This window comes from Pogona vitticeps, chromosome 3 (assembly GCF_051106095.1).
Source record: "Pogona vitticeps strain Pit_001003342236 chromosome 3, PviZW2.1, whole genome shotgun sequence".
In the NCBI taxonomy this organism is placed as follows: domain Eukaryota; kingdom Metazoa; phylum Chordata; class Lepidosauria; order Squamata; family Agamidae; genus Pogona; species Pogona vitticeps.
In genome coordinates, this window is record NC_135785.1 from 24,437,501 (window position 1) to 24,459,469 (window position 21,969).

Sequence of the window (21,969 nt, forward strand, 5' to 3'; positions counted from 1 at the left end):
GAGAAGACTCCCTGGAAAAGCCCCTGATGTTGGGAAAGTGTGAAGGCAAGAGGAGAAGGGGACGACAGGGGACGAGATGGTTGGACAGTGTCACTGAAGCTACCAACATGAAATTAGACCCAACTTCAGGAGGCAGTGGAAGACAGGACAGCCTGGTGTGCTCTGGTTCAGTGGTTCTTAACCTTTGTTACTCGGATGCTTTTGAACTGCAACTCCCAGAAACCCCAGTCAGGACAGCTGGTGGTGAAGGCTTCTGGGAGTTGCAGTCCAAAATTCCTGAGTAACCCAAGGTTAAGAACCAGTGCTCTGGTTCATGGGGTAACGAAGAGTTGGACACAACTAAATGATTAAACAACAACAATGTATAATATTTCAGTAAAGAAGGGGCTGTTAAGTAATGATTTTTTTAAACAAAGATATTTGGGGAGAATCCATTGATTCTGTATTAATACATGGGAAGTAATATTTTTGAAAGAGTCTATGCAATTTTGGAAGGGGAACAGGGCTCCATAAAGGGATGAAAAATTGGTTATATCTACAAATGGTCCTAGGGTGGTGGTCAGAGAGCATGATTTGTATCACCGTTTTTGTTGTTTTGTGTTATTAGATTTTTTTAAAGGTTTTTATGTCTTTGTTTTATACAATTACAAAAATAGGGATGTGATGAACCCTTGCAAAATTTCTTATTCCTGTCAAGGGAGCCTCTTGAGAAATCACTGGCCCCCACAAGAATTCTCTCATCCAGCAGGTAAAAGAGAAAATGAGTCTCCTGCCCTTGCCCCATCTGTGTCTGCTCAAAACTAATGTCTTTTTCCCCTTGCAAATCAAAGCATATGTATACAGGAAGCACAAAAGGACTTGCTAATTATAAGGCACAATTAGCCCATCCTATGCTTCTAATTTTTAGAAGTCCATGGAACAATGCAGCAACTATTTTTGTACTGTTACATAATTTTCACAAAAACTGTGGTTAGTGAAACAAAACTCTCATGAAGACCTGCAGAACATATTTTGCTATTTCATATGGAAGGAGAAAATTTTTCTGGTACTTTGATTCCATAGACAAGAACGGAAGGGTTTATACTCCTGGAATAAGTGACAAGAATTTAGCAAGCCTCCAGTTACTAAGAATGAACTATTATTTCATACCAGTGATTGTTAGTGAAAAGTTATTGGTAAAATATGTTTCACTTAGGTTGTTGGTCTATGCATCAACAAAAATATAGCAAGAAATTCACTGCAGTTTAGTGGTTAAAGTACTGAATTAAGACTTTGGGAACATGGATTCAATTTTCCTCTTGTCTATGAAACTTGGACAAGTCACATGATTCAGGTCTACACCAAATTAAATTATTTTATTATAAATTATTTTTATGTTATTGAAATGTGCATGTTTAATTCCACTATCATTGCAGTGCATATGAAATACTGTACTGGCTAAAATCTGTCTTGCACAGTAAATCACAGGTCCATTGAGTCAATGGGGATTTGGTGAGCCAGCTCCCCCATAGGTTTCACTGATTCAAGTGGGCTTTAACTGCAGCTTATTAGTAGGCCCATTTGAATCAGCTGAACTTATGCAGAAGTTGACTCCCACCGCTATGGATTCAATGGGCCTACTCTAGTGTGATTTACTACACTAACCAACAGAGGTTTGACCACTGTATTGCTATAAACACAACCTAAAGTAGCATGTTACTACTGTCAACTACTTTAATCGCAAGGTCCCATCTTTATGTAAACAGATTTATTGTGGCATAAACTTTTGTGGTTATAATCGATGAATACTGTACTTACAATGTATCTGTCTTTCAAGTGCCATGCAGCTGCCTAGTAGTGCAACAGACTAACATGACCACTAGGGACATGCATGATAGAAATATCTGCTTCATTTTTTGGGGGGGATCCCTCTTCTGTTTTTGGTTCTTCTATGCACTGCTATTGCTCCTTTTATTTGCACAAAGAGGGGTTCAACTTTAGGGTCCTTTTAGGTTTTCTTCCTTATTCTTAGGGGCAGAGCTTGCTGAGCAAGAAGATATTAAGGCAGTAGCAGGAAGAAAAGAAAGAGTGGTGGGATTGGTTGAGCAAGGTAAAGAGATGTGGACAGCAGGAAGGAGTAAAAAAGAGTGGGGATGCACAGCTAGTAAAGTGAGGGGGAAAATGGCATGGATGAATAAAGGAAGGCAAAAAATAAGGGAAACATGGATGAACATGGGTGATACAAGTCCCTCTCATTTGTCAAAATGGGTCATTACTTTTTTTGAGTCTCTATTCTGGAAAGTGATGGAAGAAGATGAATTTGATTGTACTTTTCCGTGTTTGCTTTCATTTGTCCTAACCTGAAAGTCCCATCACAAATGACTACCATTTTCAATTATTTACTCCTACATATATAGTTATATATCCGGGACGTGGTGACGCTGCGGGTTAAACCACAGAAGCCTCTTTGCTGCAAGGTCAGAAGACCAGCAGTCATAAGATCGAATCCACGCGACGGAGAGAGCTCCCGTTGCTTGTCCCAGCTCCTGTCAACCTAGCAGTTCAAAAGCATGTAAATGCAAGTAGATAAATAGGTACCACCATGGTGGGAAGGTAATGGCGTTCCGTGTCTAGTCGCACTGGCCATGTGACTACGGAAAGTGTCTATGGACAAACGGCTTGGAAACGGATGAGCACCACGCCCTAGAGTTGGACACGACTGGACTAAATGTCAAGGGGAACCTTTACCTATATTGTTATATAGGGTCTCCTTATTATGAGGCATTATTTCCGAAACCAGATGGTGACAAAACCGTACTTTAAAGAGTATAAAAATCATAACATGTTATTGAGTGGAACAAAGTGGACAGTACAGAACACTAAATCATCCCCCTCTTTTGTGACGGCATCTAGAGAACAATTTTTATTTTTATTTTGCATTTCAAAAGGCAAATGAGTGGAATTCTGAAGAGAGACTATTGTCCTGTGGTCCGTAGCACCACTGTCCCTTTCTGTACCCTTTCCTTGGTGGGCAGAACCTGGAATGAGTCATCAGCTGCTACAGTTCAAAAGAGACGGCCATGGTGCAAAAGAGACTATTATATTCTTGTCTATGTATCTCCAGAATATTGTACTGATCTGTGTTTGAACTATTTCAAACTATGTTTGGAGTGAATTTTAACTGAACAACATCATATGGGATCACAATGCTACAAAAAATACATAGCTACTACATGTCTGAGAGAGGTTTGTAGAGAATCCATTATCTTTTGTGTTAGTTCATTAAACTGCCAAACAAGTTCTTCTCAATGTTAATTTGGAAAAATATAAATGCATATTATAGAAATATTATAAAGATTATAATATAGGAAATGAAGAAAAAAACAACTCAGCTGGATAATTTGAAGGATGCTTTATTTTATGACAATAAAAATAGAAGTAAACAATTGTACTTCTAGTTATTGTATTGAAGGGCATTTTAATTTCATTTTTATTGTCTTTTTCACTTAAGTGAATAGAATCAGAAATTAGGTTGTGAGAGGGTTGTTTGAAATCCATAGGTCTGTGGACGATTAATAAATGGACAGTTTATGCAACAGTAGGGAAAGATGTGCCTTCTCTAATTTATGCTATGATTGGTAATCTGAATGAATCCTTGCTGGATTAACTAATTTACGTTTGTACCACAACATTTGAATTCTACTCAAGGAAGGCAAACAGTGATTGAACAGGATTAAAGAATCTACATTTATATTTCAGCAAACATTTTCACATTGGAGCTGTAAACACTCAATATTATCTACTAAAAACAAACTCCAGGAGCAGGTGTTGCTGAAAATGTTCAACTGCATGAGTAAAAAATGAAGAATATTATTTGTCTTCTTTCTCATTTGCCCAAATGATGGAAACTATTTCTAGCACCTTAAACCAGAATTCCTGCACATAAGGATTAGAGGCAGGAGTATAGAACATGAACTTATACTCTTTATTCACGATATTGCAATTTTTACTGGAAACCATAAAATAATAGGGAAGATGAAGTTGTGGAGATATGTCTGGTTAGAAAATTAATCTTCAGAAATCAAAACCTCTGAATAATTCATTCCCCTACAGAAAGATGCAGACAGTTAAACTACAAATTCCCAGTTTGCTGGTTGGACAAAGCAGAGAATCTCTTGGGTACACTAACCTGAAACTACAAGAATTTAGAAAATTAAACCACTTTGAACCCCCACAAAGCTATTAACGCTGGCCTAGTTAGATGGAAATTGTGCAGATTATCATGGTACCATCATGGTCCAAATAAAATATTCTGCCACATCAATTTTTCCTTTTGCTCCCTAGACGCTACACCAGTTGAAAAAAAAAACAATCAATAATTTTACATGACAAGATAGTAGGTGGCAAACTAAACTCCCAAAAATACAAGAAACAAAAAATGGGGTGGGGGAAGGGACCATGTTTCCCAGTTAAAATAGAAAATTAATTTGGTTAACAGCTTAGTTGACATAGTTCAAATATGACCAAAAATATAGAAAAGGATTTCCATGTCTTTCCCAAAAATGGAAAAAAGAGACCTACAAAAAAAACCTATCAAACTGCTCATAAATGTTTTAACACTTGAATTTCTGAAACTCCAGAATAATCTTTGAGCCATCTAACTTTGTTAATGAACATACCCAACAGTATTATACAATTATAGATTGTATAAAGAAAGTGTTGCAACTGTCATGTTACAAAACCAGTCATCCACACATTTTTCCATTAGAATCTGAGCTCGAAACTGGAGCTATCAAGAATCCTGGAGCGCAGGATTCCCAATCAACAATTCTTTAAATGTTCACTTCACTCATATATCCTCACACAGACTGCCTTGACTGATTTTTATTTATTTATTTATTTATTTATTTATTTATTTATTTATTTATTTATTTATTTATTTATTTAAACTTTTTGATGAACCCCATGTGAAATTGTTTTGGATAGTAATTTGGAAGTTTAACTTGTGCAAAATGCTGCTCCTGGTTCCTACTACACATTGGCATAACTAGCCAGTGCTATAGCAACGAATGGTCAGTTAGGTCCCAGGTATTATTCGAAATATTCTTTTTAATGTTTGAAGCCATGCATGTGAGGTCCTCAGACATCTATCCTCTTGGGTTCTCTAAAGGCTTTTGCTACATACACTCCACTCCACATTTTTTCTACACAGTATCAGGCCAGCGACTGCCTAGAGTGGGGCCTTCAATACTCTTCCCATGAACAGATGCTGGGATGCTTACCAAAATGATTTTTGAAACTGGGTATCTGCTGACATTTTTACTGGTTTGCATTTGGAACAGTGGTTTCTTTATAACTTTATTATACAATATTGAATTGTCTTTTAATTTTGTTGCTGAGAAATCTTAGAATTACAGTGCCTCAACTTACAGCCGTCTTGACTTGCAACCAATTTGAATTACAATCAGCTCCGGTCATAACATTTTGCTTTGACTTGCAACCGGCGCTTTGAGATACAACTGGAAAAAAGGCCTTGTGACGATCGCCCACATCACTCATGCCCTTCATATTCATGAGCTGATTTGCATGAGCTTATGAGAGGACTCGAGAGGGGGAGTCAGCAGCTACATGAGGCTTGGCAGGAGAGGGAGGAGTCGGAGATAAGGGCTGGTTAGACAGAGTGAGGGGGAACAAATACTGAGAGATAAAGCTGTTTAAGAAAATAGGTAGAGAAGGTGGTAATAATAATATAGTTAGAGAAAAGAAGTATGCACTGAGAGAACTGTTAATGATTTGCTTGTGTGTAATGTTTATCTGAGAAACCTCTGATATTATTCAATCTGCTTCACTTTACAAGATAAGTGTTCTGATATACATCATTTGTATTGTGGATTGAGGTAATCCACTGGTGGCAGTGAGAGGAAAATGCGATGTGAGCCTTCGTGACAGAAGAACAAGCAGGGTCCACAAGAGTGAACGCCACAGGCCTATTTCCCCCATTGTTCCCTCCCTCTCTCCTTTCCTGCCCTTTTTTTTAACCTTAGAGGTCATCTTAGGTTTTTTTTAAAAAGTCTTTCCCTGGACAGATTAACTGCTTTTGCATTGTGGTACCTCTACTTAGGGACGTGGTGGCGCTGCAGGTTAAACTGCAGAAGCCCCTGTGCTGCAGGGTCAGAAGACCAGCAGTTGTAAGATCGAATCCACGTGACAGAGTGAGCTCCCATCACTTGTCCCAGCTCCTGCCAACCTAGCAGTTCGAAAGCATGTAAATGTGAGTAGATAAATAGATACCACCTCGGTGGAAAGGTAATGGCGTTCTGTGTCTATTCGTGCTGGCCACGTGACCACGGAAACTGTCTTCGGACAAACACTGGCTCTATGGCTTGGAGACGGGGATGAGCACCGCGCCCTAGAGTTGGACACGACTGGACTAAATGTCAAGGGCAACCTTTACCTTTACCTCTACTAACGACCGTCCTGACTTGCGACCAAATCAAGCTTTGACTTGCTACCGGAGCTATGACATACAATCAGAAAAAGGTGGGAGAAAAGACAGGGAATTTAAACTGCTAGCCATTTGTCGGTGAAGAGGCTGCTTCTTTGTAGCTCCTTCGCCCCAGTGGTTAGAGTGTGTGTGTTCTGAGAAAGGCTTTGGACTGCCTGGTACTGCTGGAATGGGGTTGTTTGATTCGGGGGGAGGGGAGTTATGTTTCCGTGCTTTGATGGGTCTTGCAGTGTAGCATTTTTAGTCCCTGCTGGAATGGGTTTTTTGTCGATTTGTTTGTTTTAGACTCCAAACTCTTCCCCTCCCCATTGTCTTCTCTCTCTATCCTCTCTCGTTTTGTGCCTAAAAGCACAAACCCTTGTCTGAGGGGTCTGTGTACCCCAGTGATGACCTTCGTTTTTCCCTTTTCCCCATTTCCCCCTCCCTCCTTTCCTGCACTTTTTTTTAACTTTTTAAAATGGCCAGAATGGATTAACTGCATTTGAATGTATTCCTATGGGAAATTGTGCTTTCAGTTACAATCAACTTGAGTTACAACCATAATCCCAGAACAAATTAAGTTTGCAACTCAAGCACCACTGTATGCTATTTTCTGGACTAACATATGTTTAACCTCTCCTGCTGTGCTGATTTTAATGGCAGTCTTAATTGATTTTAATAGTTTTAATGCATTCAAATGATTTTAATAGTTTTTACAGTGCGGTCAGTTTTATTTTGTTTCATACTAAATTTAGTTTTGCTTTTTTCTGTTACTTTATGAAGACTGCCTTGAGTGCTACTTTCCAACGCAAAGGCAAGTATATGTTAATAAACAAACAAATAAATTTTGGGAAATATAGTAACATTTTTATTATTGTAAGCTGCCCAGAGACCTTTGGGAAGAGTTGGTGGCATATAAATTAAATAAATAAATAAATAAATAAATAAATAAATAAATAAATAAATAAATAAATAAATAAATAAATAAATAAATAAATAAAGTCGTGCCCCGCATAGCGACGATAATCCGTTCCGAAAAAATCATCGCTATACGGATTTGTCGCTATGCTGGACTAAAAACCCCATAGAAATGCATTAAAACACGTTTAATGCGTTCCTATAGGGAAAAAACTCACCTTTAAGCGAAAATCCTCCATCCGGCCACCATTTTCGGTGCCTCTAAAGCGAGGCAACACAGCGGGCGGCCATTTTGGAACCGCCGATCAGCTGTGCTTCGGTGCACACACTCACTCTCCACCCCTTGCAGGTCCAGCCTGGGCAGGGAGACTGAGGCACTGCGCCACCATGGCCAGGGTGGTGGCGCGGTGCCTCAGTCTCCCTGCCCAGGCTGGAGTTGCGAGGGGAGAGAGAGAGAGCACGCGCGCTGAAGTCGGTGGGGGTTTGCGAAGCTGGCTTCCCCGCGATCTTCGCAAACCCCCGCCCATCAGCTGTGCTTCGGGCTGGCTCTCTCTCTCCACCCCTCGCAACACAGCTGATCGGCGGGGCCTTTGGGATGATCGTGGGGAAGTGCTTCCCCATGATCATCACAATGTGATGTTTGCCCTATTAAAACATCGCAATGCGATCGTAAAAACGATCGCAAAAACTCAATCGCTATGCGGATTCATCGTTAAACGGCGCGCTCGTTAAGCGAGGCACCACTGTAAATAAAATAAGTTAAATAAATAAATAAATAAATAAATAAATAAATAAATAAATAAATAAATAAATAAATAAATAAATAAATTCTACACCATTGCCTCTTATTTACCATTTCCCCATTTAAAATATATAGTACTTCATTGTGATCAGCTGATGGTTAACCAAAACTATTGGTGAAAAAGAGTTAATGGAGTCATACAGCATATCATGAGTGCAAAATGCTAAAATCTCAGGCTGGGATCTACAACCCTATTTTGGAGTACCTAAGAGTTTGCAATCATTCTAAGAAAAGGTCTGCTTCTTTCCTGTGAACAACAAACCCCCAGCACATATCAAACTAGCTTTGGCTTCCATGTTCTTCAAAAAACAAAAAATGAAAGATCCAATGGATCATAGTTAAACTATGATTCACTTAGAAGGTAGCCCACAGAATACTGAATTGAAGCTGAAGGCAGAAAAGGCAGTCTCAGTTCCATACAATGGGCCAATGGCATTATGGGTTACATGACAGAAGTAAATATAATTGTGGAGGTAGTCAGAACTGAAAGTAAAGAGGGAAACATGGCCAGAATGATGTCTATCAATATTGGAATTAGGTTCACTGAGGAAAAACAAACTGAGTCTGTTGCGGTCCCTGGCATCAATGCAGTAGTGGACATCTGAGGATGCGACAATGGAATCTGTGTCAATCCTGATGCTGTCAGTGAGGCTTCTGAAAGCGGGGGGGGGAGCTTTATTCCCCTGCCTTTTTAGGTGCTGAGCAAGCCTCCTCCAAAAGCCTCTTAAGAGCCAGCCGATCAGCTGTTAGGCGGGGAGAGGAGGGGGCAGGAGCAGAGAAGAGCACAAAATGGCTGCCAGGCTCCCTGTTGGGTGTTGGCTTTTAGCTGTTTGGTGCTCTTTTTCCTGCAGATCGGGGGCTACCAAGGCCCGGTAAGTGACTTTCTTTTATTTATTTTTAAGTTTCTGACCTTTCCCCCTCCCCCATAGGAACGCATTAATTAATTTTCAATGCCTTCCTATGGGAAATTTGGTTTCGACTTACGAACATACTTCCGGAACGGATTAAGTTCATAAGTCGAGGGCCCACTGTACTTGATTTTGTAATAATAGCTGTTGAGACTGTAGGGTTGATCTTTCATGGCAGTGGTGATTATGGGGCAGTCTGTAACTGAGGGGAGGAGATCTGTGATGGTTGTGGTAACTGGCCTCATCAGGTTTGGTACCATGCATCTTTCTTGTAATAGGGGGAACAGTGTTATCTAGTGTCATCCAGGGATCGATAATATCATCCAAATAATAGTGACTGGTGTCAGTTACTCCAGTACAGGGCCAAGTAATGGGAGTGAAACCAGTGGGAACAGAATGAGAAAGGACAATCATCCTGAGACCTGGATCTAGAACTGTATCAGGTGTGCTCAGCAGGAGATTCATGGCGAGGTGTGATAGGAAAAGAGGTTACTTACCTGTAACTCTGGTTCTTCAAGTGGTCATCTGTGAATTCACATTAATGGGTTAATCTGCGCTCGAGCAGAGCATTTTCGGAAACTTCCACAGCTTTAAGCACTTGGTGCTGGGACCTCCCCTAAAACTGGCTATATAACTCCGCCCCCAGCACCTAGCCCTCAGCACCTTCCCAACATGCCATGGTACACGTGATGGACAGCGAGGAGGGCGGAATGTGTGAATCCACAGAGGACCACTCGAAGAACCAGAGTTACAGGTAAGTAATCTCTTTTCTCCTTCGTGGTCTCTGTGAATCCACACTAATGGGTGATTGGCAAGCTAACTAACCAGGAGGAGGGACGTCATGAAAGTGCAGAAGCCAGGACAGCGAGAACTACCACAGCCTGAGCCTTCAGCCGGACATCCAGGCAGTAGTGCAAGATGAAGGTAGAAAGAGTGGCACATATGGCAGACATCTGCAATGCGCACTCCACAGAGAAAGGCCGTTGAGGATGCTAGAGCTCCAGTAGAGTGAGCTCTCATTGATTTTGGAAGAGGAGTCTTTGCCAAGTTATAGGCAAGACCGATGGCCTGGACTATCCATCTAGAGATGGTCCGAGAGGCAGCTGGTGCTCTGAAGGAGGAGCCAGCAAAGGTAACAAGGAAACGCTGTGAGGCATGAAAAATGGTCATGCGATGCACATCATATGAGAGAGCACACTTCCCATCTCGAGCATGCGTATGGGATACAAGACAGGAAGGACAGCTGGCTGGTTCAAATGGAAGGCAGAAAATACCTTAGAGAAGAAGGTAAGGTCTGGCCGTAAGGTTACTTTGCAGAAAAGAGGATCTGCTCTTAGTGTAGCCAGTCCTCCAGCCCTGAAAGCTAAGGATATCACCATGAGAAAGGCAGTCTTGAGGGCTAGCAAGCAGAGCAATGCTGACGCCAAGGGCTTGGAGGCCTCATAAGCTGCCGAAGAAGTAATTGGAGAGACCACTGAGGTGTTACTGGTCTATAGGCACGGCGCATATTCTCCAGGCTTCAGAGAAATAGTTTGCAGGTAGAATGGACCAGCCCCACGTGAAACAGGTGAAGGGGAAACTGAACGAATGCGTCCAGAGACACTGGCCTAGTAGGCAAATGTCACCTTGATGCAAAGTGAATGCCTACCCATTAAAGGAGTAGGTCAAGGTGGTAGAAGGTTTGCGAGCATGATTGAGCATGTCTGTTACTGTTGGGGAAGACTCCAAGCCGACAGGTTGAGGGACACGAGACCCAGATAAAACATCCAACCCTTGTCCCGAGATAGTAGGTGAGGGCCCAGCTGCAGCCTGATGTATTCTGCAGCTCACGGAGCAGGATTGAGAATCATGGCTATTGAGGTGACCAAGCATAACGTTTGCACACTCATGTTGGACTCAAACAACAAACAGTCCTTTGAAGAAAGGGGAAAGGTAGAAACCTGTAAAGGAGGCCTCATCACCAATTCATCAGGAAACGTCTCCTAGGGAGTTGCGGCTGATGCCGGTTCAGGAGCAGCACATGGCACACATCTTGTTCGTCCAGGATACAAAAACATCTATATCTAGAGTCCCCCATCAATGACAGAGGTGGCGAAAGATGACATCATCGAGAGCCCACTCGTGAGGACAGGAGTGTAGTCTGCTGAGACGGTCTACTACAGAATTATTATTATTATTATTATTATTATTATTATTATTATTATTATTATTATTATTATTATTATTATTATTATTAATTTACTTACTTACTTACTTACTTACTTACTTACTTACTTACTTACTTACTTACTTATTTATTTATTTATTTGATTTATATCCCGCCTATCTGGACGAATAGACCACTCTAGGCGGCTTACAATATAAAATTGTTCCTGCCTGCGAAATGTACAGCCACTGAATAAATGTGGCAAGCATAACACCATTCCAAAAGGTCAATGGTGTGAAAGAGGAGGTGTAACTAATGAGCGTTGCTTGTTTATATAATAAACTGCAGTGGTATCGCCTGATGCAACGTGGACCATCCGAACCCGGAGTAGGGGCTCAGAGGCCCAAAAAGGCCTTGGTGTTTGCCAGGAGCTCCAGCACAATGATATGAAGGCCGGCTACCAGCGGCCAAGGGCAACGTGGTGGCGCAGACAAGCCTGCCTGCCTGGAGGGCTGGCATCCACCACTGACTGAACCAACCAGGTCAAGAGACCAAAGGGTTTCCCTATGCGTAGGTTGGAGGCCCCCACCAGTCCAGTTATGCAGCTAGTTCCGGAGTCACCTGGAGCAACGTGGATGAGTTGTCACAACATATCTGAAAAAGTGAGAGAAACCAGGCTTGAAGGGACTGCATCCTCACTTGAGCATGCAGTCCCACAGCTGTGGTAGATGCTGTAAGCCCCAGGAGTCACTGTACCTGCAGGACAGGGAAGCAAGCACCTCAAGAAAAAAAAGGAGCATAAGAAATCAAGCAATTTCACAGACTTGTCATCAGGGAAGAAAAACCCTGCTTCAAGAAAGCATCCCAAGTCACATTAATACAATCTACACACTGCGTAGGTTGCAAAGTCAACTTCTCTATGTTGACCTTCAGTCCTAACGCTGACAAAGGGATAGTGTCAAGGACGTGTGTCTACCAGCTTGTGACTTGGATTCAGTAGCCAGGAGCCAGTTAGCCAGCTACTGGTAAACAGTGATTCCCCCTGCTGAAAGCCTGAGAAAACGTTGATGGCCTGACCAGATGCCATCATGAAAACAAGCATCTAACCAACTCTCTGGACGTAACATGTGAATAGCAGAATCTAAGAAAGCCATATGGAATCTACGCAGAGTAATAAAACAATTCAGGCCTTCAAAATCAAAGATGGCTCAGAGGCCTCCATCCTTTTGGGGGGGGTGTGTGGCCATAATGTGGCCTATGACAGTGGGGTATATTGAATTCAATAGCATAGCCGGTAGCTATGATAGAGAGCACCCAAGTATTAAACATGAAGGAACATGAATCGGAAAGACAAGGGGCCAGACGGCTCGACTGGTCAACAACAGAGAAGTTAGGTGCAGGGAAGAGACCACTAGGTTTTGCGGTCCTGCCTGCAGATCTGCTGGTCAGGGTGCTGCCTTCCCACATGTCTAGGGGGTGGTGGCTGGTAACTTTGGGGTTGAGGCCTTTGACATTCCTGGTATGCCCTAAGCTGGTAGGAGCATCACCAGGTACTTGCAGTTGTTACACTGCAAATGACCATGCCACCTTCGGGAGCTTGGGCAGGTTATCAAGAATAACACCAGTTTTTTGACTAAAAGCTGTACACCAACAAACCGCAGGTCTTCAACCCGTCAGTTGTTTGGATGCTGGTTAAAAGCATGTTGAGCAGCAATGCGTTCGTGATGCGCACACCCCATTGCCTCCTAGTGATATGGGAGGCCTTAACTGTAAAGGTGCACAGGAGTTATCTGCAGAATTGGCAATGTCAAATTCAATAAGTGGTAATGATAAGCACCCATGGCAGAGGAGTAGTTGGCTACATGGCGGCCAGAAAATAAAAACGCCAACCAAAGAACTCCTTATCTGTTAACGATAAAGGAGGGTGACTAACTGCGGCAACTGATATGGAGTAGGAAGATTGGTTGGAAGTTTTTCTCCCATTCTGACTCTTGTGAGTCCCAGCTAATTAAGGTAAGTCCTTCTGACGATTAGGGGAGCAGTCTTTCTTAGTATGAGCCCAACCAAATTCAGTCTCAATACAGTTAACAGGACAGAGAAGGCTGAAAGGGTTAACAGCAGGTTAGGTTGAACCGGCAGACACTTTGCTGCTGGAGCCGAGTTCGAGGGAGCACTACACTTTTGAGGCACAGGTGGAGGAAAATAAAAGAGATCTTATGTCTTTAAGAGGACAAAGCCCTGAGGCTCTAAAGCAGGTTTTGTAAAGCCTTCACAAAGAACAACTAATGCCGGCTGGTGCTCTTCCCCCAAGCAGAACAACTCATTATTTAGAAAAAAGAACAAGGGGGGTCAAAGAAAGGAAAGATAAGAAATAGAATTTGTTTTTACTTGCAAAGTTCCAAACAGAGCTGCTACTACAGCTGCAGTGGAAAAAAGAACTGAGGGCTAGGTGCCGGGGCGGAGTTATATAGCCAGGTGTAGGGGAGGTCCTGGCACCAAGAGTTTAAAGCTGTGGAAGTTTCCAAAACTGCTCTGCTCGAGCGCAGATTAACCCATTAGTGTGTATTCACAGAGACCACGAAGGAGAACCACTAGATACCCTTGACAGGGAGGAGGAAGTGGCTTGACACTAATGGAAGGCACTTCACAAGCGTATGACTCTCAGAAATTAAAATCTGTTCTTGCACTGACTTGTCTTGACCTCAAGTGAGTTGACACAGAGTTGGCATTGTTGTGAGAGATGGTACTGAAGCAGCAGAAACCAGTATTAAGGAGGCAAGGTACTGAAGCATACCAGGTTACGAAGGAGGGGACAAATGCTTGCCCACTGGAGAAAGAAGGGGCAGGAGGGCAAGGTTTGTCCCTCTGCTCCTTATACTTCTTCAGTTTCAAAATTGAGTCATCCCAAAATGTTTTCCCTTGGTTGATACAGCTATGCTGAGGCACAAGGTGCTCAGAACTGACACAATGAGGACTGAGATAGGCAGTGCCACTATAGGGCAGGAAGTCGATACCATGAGCTTAGCAGCCAAAGACTTGGTAGCACATATGGGGTATTTACAGATGGCCACTGATTTAAATGGTTCCTGTTTAGCCGGTATGTCCAGTGAAAAACTGCCCATTCCCATAACAGCTCTCTTTACTAACCCAGGTTTTTTCTGCCTTGAGGGGTGAAAGTAAGGCAATGCTTGCAGGCCTGAGTACTCTGAGGCAAAGGAGGCTCTTGGAATGACCATCCAACAATGGGATATTAGCTTTGCACTCAGCACATTTCTTTAAAAGTGGAGAAGTTGTGATATGGTAGTGGTGGCAATGGGAGGTGTATCACCTACAGAAAGACAATTACTAAACTAATAATATTTTTTTAAAAAAATGAATGAACAAAGAACAACAACTACAGTATATACAACTGATCTCCAGTAAAGATGAGTCAGCCAGTTTCCTCAACAATGCTGCCTGGTCAACAGACAAAAAGGAATTGAGGGACTTGGAAAGAAATCTAGGAATACGTACAGTGGAGAAGAATGGAGCTACTGGCCACATTCAATATCTTTGAAAGGTTCCAGAACTAGCTCCTCAAACACAGTAAAATGCATATGTTTCAGGCCACAAGGAAGAAATACATGAAACAGGTTGCCCAGCTTAAGAAGAGCTTTTAGCAATGTCTGTCAGTGGTTATTGATTAACATGTTACAAAAGTCTATGTTGCTGAAAGGCAGTAATCATACACAAACCACTGAGGGGCTAACAAGCTATTAATGACAGTCTACAATTCAACCTTGAAAATAGTCAGAGTTGTATTGTCCACAAGGACAACCTAGTCATTATTCTAAAGTATAAGACAAAAAGCCTGAAAGTAATCAAACTTTTTGTTTAGAAAAAGCCACAGGTAAGGTTTTTGAGAAGAGAAGAAAGGAAGATGGAATACACACAATTTACATTCCATAGCCCCCACCATTCAATAGTATTACAGTTCAAAGAACTAATAAGGAACATACTGGAGTTAAAGGATAACACTTCAGCTAATATTACTGCTATGCAAAATCACTTGCAAGTCAGATGTTTTCACTTTGTTCTTATTAACATAACTCTTCATAAGAGATTCCACAAAGATTTCAGCCATCGTCATACAGAGATGTTTGCCTTTCCAAACTGCTCTAGACAGAACACCAACTCTTTGGAAGTAAGCACTCACATGAAGCACAATTTCCTAAAACGATCTTGTGAAACTATAACATTCTATTCATCTTTTTAAAGAAAGGAATAGAAACAAAAAAAAGGAATCAAATGATTTCTCAATATTCCCATAACAGGTCAAGAATAAAATTAATATATCAGTAATCTACTCAAATTTACCAGGAGATCTTCAACTGTACATTCCTTTAGGAAAAGAATCTGTGAAGATTCCCTATTAGAACAGAAAATATTTCAAATGGCTATGAATGAACATCCTATTTTGCAAGGATTTTTTTACTTAAGTATTCTTATTTGAGTATTCTTATATGAGTAATTGCATGGTTACAGTACAATTGCACTCATTTCACATACTAGCAATGCAGGCTTTAGTAGTATGTGTACCAAGAATTCCCAGAAGTACAAGCTAGATTTTGAATGAGCAGAGGAACTAGAGACCAAATTGCTAACATGCGCTGGATTACGGAGAAAGCCAGAGAGTCCAGAAAAACATCTACTTCTGCTGATGAATTCCAAGCCGGAATTAAGATTGCTGGAAGAAATATCAACAACCTTAGATATGCAGATGATACCACTCTGATGGCAGAAAGTGAGGAGGAATTAAAGAACCTCTTAATGAGGGTGAAAGAGAAGAGTGCCAAAATGGTCTGAAGCTCAACATTAAAAAATCTGAGATCATGGCCACTGGTCCCATCACCTCCTGCCAAATAGAAGGGGAAGATATGGAGACAGTGGGCCCCATGATCACTGCAGATGGTGACAGAATCCACGAAATTAAAAGACGTCTGCTTCATGGGAAAAAAGCCATGACAAACCTTGATAGCATCTTAAAATGCTGACACATCACCTTGCCGACAAAGGTCCGCATAGTCAAAGCTATGGTTTTTCCAGTAGTGATGTATGGAAGTGAGAGCTGGACTATATAGAAGGCTGACCGCCGAAGAATTGATGCTTTTCAATTGTTGTGCTGGAGGAAACTCTTGAGAGTCCCCTGGACTGCAAAGAGAACAAACCTATCCATTTTGAAGGAAATCAACCCTGGGTGCTCACTGGAAGGACAGATCCTGAAGCTGAGGCCCCAATACTTTGGCCATCTCATGAGAATAGAAGACTCCTTGGAAAAGACCCTGATGTTGGGAAAGTGTGAAGCCAAGAGGAGAAGGGGACGAAATGGTTGGACAGTGTCATCGAAGCTACCAACAGGGGATGAGATGGTTGGAGAGTGCCATTGAAGCTACCAACATGAAATCTGACCCAACTTCAGGAGGCAGTGGAAGACAGGAGGGCCTGGCGTGCTCTGGTCCATGGGGTCACAAAGAGTCAGATATGACTTCATGACTAAGCAACAAATTCTTATATGATTTTATAAATTATGCTAATGCTTTATGTTCTTTTAATATTCCCGATTCAGACATATAGTTACTGTTTTCATCCATCAAGTCTTCAGAATCAATTGCTTACTGGTAACTGTGGTAGCTGAATACCACAAAGCAACACTGCTGATTATGGCACAGCTCTTATGCAGTGACTTTAGAGATGAAGAAGCATAGTTAAGCTAGTTCACAGGTCTGTAAAATCTTTGGTAGCCAATATATACTTAGCAAGTCATTGTGTTGAGACCAGGGGCACTTTTTCTGGTACTGATTAATGGATAAAGGTTTTTTTGAGACCACTAATGTGTGGTTGGAGCTGTGTGTTGACTGGTTGGCATGTTGTCTAGCTGTGGAGATGAGAACTGATCTATGAGAATGTATATTTGAGACAGAGCAGTTCAGTTTTAGTTGTAGTCAAATTCTCATTTGAGTTAAAGCCACAAAGAACTATGAGGCAGATGAAAGCTCAGACTAAGAGTAGTTAAATGAGGACTTATTTTTTGGAAAGTTGTCAGTGTCTCAGAGGAATTGGAAAAAGTGAGGGGAAAGAGTGAGAGTTGTGGAAAGTAAAATAAATGAGATTTCAGCTATGTAATAAGAACAAGGCAGCTTGTCATATGTCCAAAAACATGTTCTAGAGCAGTGATTCCCAACATTGGGCCTCCAGATGTTCTTGGACTACAGCTCCCAGAATCCTTTACCATCACCTCTGCAGGCCATGATTTCTGGGAGTTGAAGTACAAGAACATCTGGAGGCCCAACGTTGGGGACCACTGTTCTAGAGGGCTAAGAAACTGGACCAGGCTTGGGGAAAAGATAAAAAGAAAGTCCCATATACACCACTGGTATCATATTGGATTTAGTGCTACATATCTATACAAAACGGCTTGAATTGAGAAAGTCCCCTGAGCAAACAGAAGTTACTTGTTCAAAGGAAAGAGGCTTTCCCAAATATCCATCAGCACACACACTTTAGTCTCGCTACCACAATGAATGCAATTTCTGAGAGCCCTTTGCCCTTCATAAACAAGGTTTTAAGAAATTATAAGTCAATGAAGTACAGAAACAGACACAAATGTACGCTATCAAATGGGTTTTGTATCCACATCATTGCTACGTATTCAACTTACTGTTCTCACAGTTATTATTAAAATGTTATACTTAATATATTTTATTTCAATATATATACAGTAGTACTGGATATATTTTGTGCTATTACTCTGTATAATGCTAAGCAACTTTACTGACACTAATAAATACAATTAAGTTAAAAAGAACTCTGAATACAGAATACTTTATATTTATAAAGTGTATGGAATTTAAAAAAAAAACACAGCTCATGATATAAAGCCATTCTTAAAGAAAACGATGAACTTTTACTGGGGTTTAAAATTACTGAAATGCCAAATGCTATATTCATGCTTGTAAAATTTAAATGTGTGTTTCAAAACATAAGTTTTTTCTTTCTAGATCAGGATATGCCAAAAATCCAACACCAAACAACTTTTTGTTTATAATTAAGGCAATCATCAATCCAAGGATTATAGAACTTTTTATTTCATCTCTACATCAAAAAAAGTAATTTAAAAAAATTAAAATCCCTTGAAACATAAGATAAATGAAAATGTAAGTGCCTTCACATAATAACAGTAAGCTGACCCTCTGGGAAATGGTTGACTTTCTCAATTCAAGGTATTCAAAGCTCATTCAAAAGTGTTCATTTGGAATGCAGATATCAAAGAAGATGCAAATATCCAAGAGAAAATTAGAACTTACCAGATGTTCTAATCCAGCTTTGATGTTTCCAGCATCCCTATAACAGAAGAACAAAAGTTTTAAATAGTTACTAAATCTTTGACTGCAATTATTTATGCTTCACTTAGAAACTTAAAAACAAAATGAAAACCATACTGTCTCTTGACTTATTCACTATATCTATACGTAGATTGTTAAGAGAAAATGTAACACTTATACATGGCAGAATGCCATCAGGTATAATTTCAAAATGCATTCATTCTTGTAATGTGATCAACCAAACAACACAAATATACACCTACAGAAAAGACATTGGTGCTACCTGGTGAGGTTCATGAGTTGGTAGGATGTTGAGTTTTAAAGACAGGGTCTTGGGGGGTTTGTTTGTTTTTTTGCTCCCCCTCCCCACATTTTGATGGGTCTTGGGGGGGTTGGTTGCTTTTTGGGTTTTCCCCCCATTTCCGATGGGTCCTGCATGGTTCTCTTGTTTTTTCCTTTGTTTTCTTTGCATTTCTGACCTGCCCCCTTTGTTCTCTGTGAGTTTCCAATCTGCTCCATTTGTTTTCTGTGCATTTCCAATGGGTCTCGCATGCTTGTCTGCTTTTCTTTTCTCCCCCCCCCACCCTTCAGCCGGAAGGGATTAATCACATTTGCAGTGAGTCGTGCAGTGATTTTTTTTGTGCGATTTTTTTCTTGGGCCGGAATGGATTAATTGCATTTCAATGCATTCCTATGGGAAATGGTGCTTCGAATTATGATTCGAAGCACGTATCGTTTCGAGTTGCATCCAGCTTCTGGAATGGATTCTGGTCGTAAGTCAAGACACTACTGTATTGAAATCATTCCATCATTTTTGACACTGTATCCCAGTACAGCTTTTCCCACTCTTTTGTTGACTATGAGGGCTACTCCATTTCTTCTACGGGTTTCTTGCCCACATTAGTAGATATGATAATCATCTGAATAGAATTCACCAATTCCCATCCATTTTAGTTCACTGACACCCAGGATGTCAATGTTTATTCTTGCCAGCTCCTGTCTGACCACATCCAGCTTACCAAGGTTCATAGATCTTACACTCCAGGTTCCTATGCAGTATTTTCCTTTGTGGTATTAGACTTTCCTTTCACTTCCAGGCGCGTCCACAGCTGAGCGTCCTTTTGGCTTTGGCCCAACCACTTCATTAGCTCTGGAGCTACTTGTACTTGTCCTCTGCTCTTCCTCAGTAGCATGTGGATGCCTTCCGATCTGAGGGGCTCATCTTCCAGCGCCATATCTTTTAGCCTTTTGTTTCTGTCCATGGAGTTTTCTTGGCAAAGATACTGGAGTGGCTTGCCAGTTCTTGCTCCAGGTGGAACGTGTTTAGTCAGAATTTTCTACTATGACCTGTCCATCTTGGGTGTCCCTGCAAGGCATAGTCCATAGCTTCTCTGAATTACTTGAGCCCCTTCGCCATGAAAAGGCAGCAATCCGTGAAGGGGTGAGTAAGTTTAGAGCTCCCTTTTCTGTTGGGTTTCTTGATTCTAGGATGGTTAGGATCCAGAGCCTTCCCCTTCTTTTTAGAGATGGAGACTGGCAATCTAGATGCCACCAACACCAATGCACTCAGATTCAGGGTATCTTTGGACAATTTGTCCAGAGAGACAATAGGATTGATCCCTGAATCAATGAGATATGCAGGTCCAGTTGTGTCAGAGCCTACATAATGCACTTCCTACAGGGAGTATCACAAATGGAGACCCTAGATGTGGGCCTGACCAACTTCAAAACAAAGTCCTCAGACCACAGAGACCTCGCACAAAGAAACTGCTTGAGTCAGGACTGTGTTATTTATGGTGACCTTTGTAAAGCTCTTGCAGATGGAGCAGACTATATGTTGTGCAATTTCTCCAAGCAACAAAGAGAAAACAAGTGACCCTCAGATAATGGCATTTTGTTATAATAGGATTTGCACCTCTTGAATAGACCTGGTCAGATACGCCTAAGGAAATTAACTGATCTTGTTCTGATGTAGATGGTAAATGAAGTCTTTTCAAAGTATGCTTCAACGTTTCTGGTTGAGAAGTTTGTTCATGGGCAGGTGGTGACCCCTTCGACGTCGATTGTGTATTTCGTAATTGGGTGGAAACATTCACAACCCTATCAGCATGTTTAGAAGATCTTTGGATCTCGACATCGAGGTGTCTTCATCGTTGATGTCTCGGAGGAGGTGAAGATGACGATGAAGGTGATGAGGTATATGTATAGCGAGACCTCTTCTTCTTTCTTCTATAGTCTCCCGACATCGAAGATGAATCAGAGTCGGATTCATCCCATCGGCGCCAACGCCGAGATTTTCTGCGGTTGGCTTCGTATTCAGAGTCGGACCCTGAGTAATCTGTTCGACGTCGAGATGTTTTCTGTTCGACATTGTAGTCGGATTTGTGTTTATGACGGCACCAAGAGGTTTTAGGTAAGACAACCACTTCACGTCAAGAATGTCGGCGTCGAGGAGTAGATAGATGTTATGTTTTAGCTGACTTCTTTCAGGGTGGAGAGTCAGATCTTAAAGATATCGACGCTGATGAAGGCATTGGTGAAGCCCACCCGATGGAAACATGGCTGTCATGGGCAACTGATAAGCTAGTAAGTGTATGTACTAGCTGGCTTGCGGTAGGCGATTGACCAACATTGACAGGTAAAACATCCTGCTGTCAAGGTGGCAGAGGTATAGCCGCCTAAGAAAAGGATTCTCGGTCTCGAGAAGTCTTCCAAAATAGGTGAGGGTACCCACGCCGAGACAGAAGGCACATTCAGAAGTTGCTCTTTAGGGTTTTCTTTGGTTTTAGATGTTGATTTTTTTCTGTTTCAGGTCACTAGCAGAACTAGGAGCTGGCGCCAAGCTACATGGCTTCTGGGCAATCGATTTTTTCTTGGGTTTTTCAGTGGGTTTAGTAGATGGAAGAGGGGTTGGTGAAGCAACCCGTACCTCCGACCTGACTGATGAGGGGGTCAGTGTAGTTTCCATTTCTGAAGGTTGAGAAACAGAAAGTGTTTTGTCCCAGAGGAAGAATTTTAGTCGTTGTTGTCCTGCCTTTAGAGCTGCCTTTGTAAAGTTCTTACAGTGTTTACAAAGATGGGGTTGATGACTCTCTATCAGGCAGAATACACGTAAGTCATGCCCGTCAGAAAAAGGTAGTTTTCGGGAACAGGAGGTACAGCGACTAAATGGTCCAGAACAGAACATAAAGCGAAGATTGAGAAAGGAAGTCCAATAATTGAATGATTAAGATGGGAAACGGAGCGTGCCGCCAAGCGGCAGATGAAAAGGGCGAGAAAACCACAATCAACAAAATACTTGCAGAGCCGTAACGAGAAGAGTAGTCGTACAGTCCGAGGTCTGGGGCAACAGATCGTAAGATAGTCTGCGT

The 21,969-nt window shown here is 41.6% G+C and overlaps 1 protein-coding gene across 3 annotated transcripts in view; it reads right to left on the reverse strand.

Annotated features, from left to right (window-relative positions):
* The window catches only part of RSRC1 (arginine and serine rich coiled-coil 1), a 293,774-nt gene that overhangs the window by 142,236 nt on the left and 129,569 nt on the right, over positions 1-21,969 (reverse strand). For all 3 annotated transcript variants that reach the window (XM_020791821.3, XM_020791819.3, XM_078389054.1), the window contains one exon: positions 18,581-18,617. In XM_020791821.3, coding sequence (XP_020647480.1) covers positions 18,581-18,617 — 37 coding nt within the window. The remainder of the gene's footprint in view (positions 1-18,580; positions 18,618-21,969) is intronic.